The following is a 4685-nucleotide window of genomic DNA, read 5'->3' on the forward strand; positions in this document are numbered from 1 at the left end:
GAAACTACAATTATCTATGGGGTCAAGGTAATTACTTCTATGTGATAGGACACCTCTACTATAAGCTGTTAAAATCGGGTCACTGGACTGAATATAGTAACAGTATTCGTTAGAGGTACTAATATATGTAAAACGACATAAACTGAGAAAACTTGGCCGAGGCTTTTAACATCTCGGTTAATGCTAATGAGATTAATGATGACTTTTAGATCGTTGACTATATGTCAATAGTTTTGATCAAAGTATTTCCCTTATAAGGATTCCTTGAGTAGGTTTATATCATTTAACATTTAACATCTCTGTTAATGCTAATGAGTAGTTTTCCTACTAGTTTTTAACGCTCTCTAGGCACCAGAGGTTTTCCGGATTGTCTTGGATTTTTTGGACATTAACTGATTCCTGTGGACTTCAGAAAATCAAACATATATTCACTTTAGTGAGTCATTAAAGGTATATGTAAAAGAAAACATTTTAACTCAAAACCTTTGCTTTACAGTCATTTTCTGAATGTGCTTTATATGAGAGTTAGTGTCGATTAGTTAGTCAATTTTATGTATAGCAAACATTAGTCCATATTCGATCCAACGTCCCATACAAGATTCCTTTCAGAAAATTACTTTTAATCAGGCTTTGGGGGTTAATGATTGCATTCATTAACTGAAGCTTTACCAATTATAATTACTTCTACAAGTTATTGTAATTGAAGTTTAACCGATTACAATTACATGTAATTGTAATTGGCAAAACTTCAACTACAATTACATTTATGGTAATTGGTCCATTACAAATAACTATTAATTGTAATTAGAAAAACTTCAATTACAAGTAATTGGTTATTGCTTTTTCAAACATTACATATATGAATGTATAGTCGGATATGGTCGAACATATAAGAACCTTCAGCAATATGGAATGGTTATATGGGGGATAGGCGAAATAATGAACCGATTTTAATTATTTTCAGTAAGCTTTGTCCTTGAATCAAAAACGTGTATGTGACAAATTTCATCAAATAATCTTGTAGTGTTGGGACAGACAGACAACCAGACAAACGAACATACTGATGGACTGACAGAAAGAGCTTAAACGAGCCAGAAAATGATTCTGAACCGAATGCCGTACTTTCACATAATACCCTCCCCACTATAGTGGTGTAGGGTATATAAATATGGAAAACAATTTAAATATCCTGTTAATAGTTAAACACACATCATTGTCCTTTACTTTTGAAATCAAATTAGTTTTATTTATTTATTTAGTAAAATTCATAACGTTAACACATTCTTTTTATTAAACGAATAAACTTCTTTAACAATCTGCCACGATGTGGCCAGTAAACTTCTATGATAAAACAAATACACAACAAAATTACTATAAAAATAAAAAGAAACATTAATAATTTCATATCTTCCAATTTCATGGGTTCAAATGTTGATATGCTGCTCTTATCCTCCAAACTGATTCTCTTTAATTGAATAAATTCCAAAAATGCTAATGATTTCCAATACGCTACCAGTCCAGCCTGATTGACTTGACCGATGAGTGTATTCATAGCCTCCCCATAGGGCGAATTAGGTTGTAGGGGCAGTTGCATGCCAAACATTTTTAAAATGCAAATATCTGTTAAACGATAACGAGGTTTGGAAAAGAATTTCTGCTGTTGTTCATACACGGCCCATTGAGCCGAAGGAACTGGATATATGAAACGGCTATCAAAATTATCACGTAAAGCATGATATTCTGCATAGGATGGAATAACTTTTAAATGGTTAATAAGTCCACCACCTGTAGCATAAGCTTTAAGTAAAGAATATTCTTCTTTATATAAAGCTATACGCATACCTGATTTTTTAATATCATCCAGAGAATTTATAACATGTTTCTTGGGTGGTCTAGCATTGAATGTTTGCAAATAGGTGACATATGTGGTATTGAACACCAAGCCGGATAAGCAAATTAGCATAAAAAGTAAACTGCGTATACTGGAGAAAGAACGTTCACCTTTAAATGCTTGACCCAAAAGTCCATTGAGTACATAAATATTAAATAATAATTTATGGAAAATAACTCGTTCTTGCCTAACAATATAGGTGACAGCCAATATTAAGGAAAATGCTAAGAATGAAACTACAATCATAATCATGCTGGCCGTATCAAATACCATTATATAAAATCTGTAAGCTGGCACTGATTTCTCTAGCGGTACCATAAGGCACCAATCCATATAGTCGTAGATCTTTGTGTAGGTCAAATCAGTGTTGTATAGGTTCATTGTAAGTTCTGTTGAGCCATCATATGTACCATTTTCTACCAATGCATCCAATGCACTAAGAAACATTTCCTTATTCAAATTATGATAATTAGGAAAAGTTAAGGTAGCATTGTGCTTACGTGCAAACTCGTTAAAGAAATGTCCCACAAAACCACCTAAAATAAATGTTCCATTTTCCACTCTCAGTACGTAACATCTGGAGCTGGCTTTATTCATTACCAAAGTTATGACAGCGCCTTGCATATTTTTTACTTGATCAATAAATAAAACCGTTGTATTTCTTTTCTTTATTTTTTCGTACTTTAGTTTGAATTCCGGAAAGGCTTCCATAGTATAAAGTACATTGCTTTTCTGCAGAGATATGTTGATAACCATGACATTGATAACTTTGTTTTCATAACAAAATTTTAAAATTTTTTCAATGTATTTCCAATCACTTAACTTTTTTACCAATAATATAAATCTGGTGAGTAAATTACGTTTTAGTGTCCTCCATAACGTTATCAGTAGTTCTTGGTCCTCATATTCATTGCCATTCAAATGTACTATAGCCATAATACGACGATTATATTTATACCATAAATAATATGAAGTATTCCCCTTTAGATTCATGATGGCAGTATTACTTTCACACATTAGATATTTCAATATCTTATCGGTATTGTAGGCTTCTTCGTAATCTTCTCCCTGTTTGTCATCATGTCTCATATAGATAATTGTTTGATAATAACGATCTTCCTTAATCCATTTGGCCAGTTCCATTAACTGTGAACTGAATTCATTTTCATGTGTTAATATTTCCAAAAATCCAATAAGAATTGACGTTGATGTTGCTGTTACATTAACCGTCATTGTGGCACTAATGTTTAGTATAGATGTTTAGTTAAAATTGATTTTTGTACAATAAAATGTTTGAGTATTTTGTTACTGACAAAACTTCTGGGAATTAAGTTGCATGTAAACTATTACTAAACAATTACATAATTGAATATTATTATAGCCACCTTAGGAATGAGTTACATTGATTATGTCATTTCTTTGGTGTCACATTTTGAGGAATACCTTTTAAACAGGTTCATTAATGTTAAAAGAGCCTTAGTTCAGTGCATTAAAAATAATCCATGTTTAACTTTATGAAAACACAATTTCGTATAATATCTAAAATTTTTATACCATACACCACTATAGTGGGGAGGGTATTATATGTTTGTGCTGATGTTTGTAACATACAAAAATATTGGTTCAATACCCACCTTTATGTATACCGATCGATTCAGAATCATTTTTTTAGTCGATTAAGACATGTCCGTCCGTCCGTCCGTCCGTCCGTCCGTCTGTCCGGCTGGCTGACTGTCCATGTAAAACTTCTGCGCAAGGTTCAGGCCGCAATTTTCAAGATAATTTGATGAAATTTGGCATAGGGACGAAGCCTATGAAAATGGTTGAAATCGGTCCATTATTTCACCTAGCCCCATACAACCGTACCTCCCGATTTGAACTTTTTATGCCATAATTACCTCAAATATTCTCTCTGAAAATTGGCACAAATAAGTTTTATATAAGTAAAAACGACACTGCAGATTTTCGTAGGGATCGTCTTAAATGTCTATACCATTTGTATCGCAATGAAACTCAACAAAACTGTTATTTAGAAATGTATACTTTTCCCAAATTTACCGAGGATCGGCCCATATTTGACCTATATAAAGCCTCATTTAGAAATTTTAGTTTTTTTTTTATCAATAAATTGCTTAAATATTTTGGAATTATGGTAATATTCAACATAAAAGATTCTTTATAAAAAATAAAAATTTTATAAAAATTAAAAATTTTAAAAATATACTCATGGTGTAGGGTATCATATGGTCGGCCATGCCCGACTATACTTTCCTACTTCTTTCGTAATATTTACGAAAATTTTGTTTACAAAAGCATACCCACTTCATTAATCTACTTAAAAATTTTTGAATATTTTATTATCATATATCGATGTTAATATAAAAAGAAGTAAGAAGTTATAGTCGAGCGATGCCGATCATATAACACCCTACACCTACGAGTATATTAAACATAATTATGAACTTAATAGCCCTATTCGGCGAGTTCACTTGTATGGGGCATAAGCTTCGTCTACGGTATCATAGAAGATCATGTGTCAAATTTCATTGACTTATGCGACCTTTAGTTTGATTAAAAGGTTTACAAGTCCTATTCGGGCTTTGTTGCTTGGTCAATCGAAGATCATGTGGCAAATTTCATTGAAATATCTTCAAAATCGCGCCTTGTAGTTTGATTACAAGGTTTACATGGACTGACTGACAGACGGACGGACATAGCTAAATCGACTTAGAAAACGATTCTGTGCGATCAGTATACTTAAAGGTGGGACCAATATTTTTGTACGTTACAAACA

The 4685-nt window shown here is 32.4% G+C and overlaps 1 protein-coding gene across 1 annotated transcript; it reads right to left on the reverse strand.

The window, feature by feature from the left end:
- Positions 1 to 1265: 1265 nt before the first annotated feature.
- LOC111677564 lies at positions 1266 to 3124 on the reverse strand. Its single transcript, XM_023438713.2, has 2 exons — positions 1392 to 3124; positions 1266 to 1341 (listed from the first exon to the last, which is right to left on the reverse strand). The coding sequence occupies exons 1-2, from the start codon at positions 3122 to 3124 to the stop codon at positions 1266 to 1268; spliced, it is 1809 nt and encodes a 602-aa protein (XP_023294481.2).
- Positions 3125 to 4685: the final 1561 nt, after the last annotated feature.

The sequence above is a fragment of the Lucilia cuprina genome, chromosome 4 (genome assembly GCF_022045245.1).
Source record: "Lucilia cuprina isolate Lc7/37 chromosome 4, ASM2204524v1, whole genome shotgun sequence".
Lineage (NCBI taxonomy): Eukaryota > Metazoa > Arthropoda > Insecta > Diptera > Calliphoridae > Lucilia > Lucilia cuprina.

Coding starts and splice junctions, on each gene's coding strand:
- LOC111677564 (XM_023438713.2), bottom strand. CDS start 3,124: ATGACGGTTAATGTAACAGCAACATCAACGTCAATTCTTATTGGATTT. Junction 1,342..1,391: donor GAAGATATGAAATTATTAAT/GTTTCTTTTTAT, acceptor GTTTTATCATAG/AAGTTTACTGGCCACATCGT.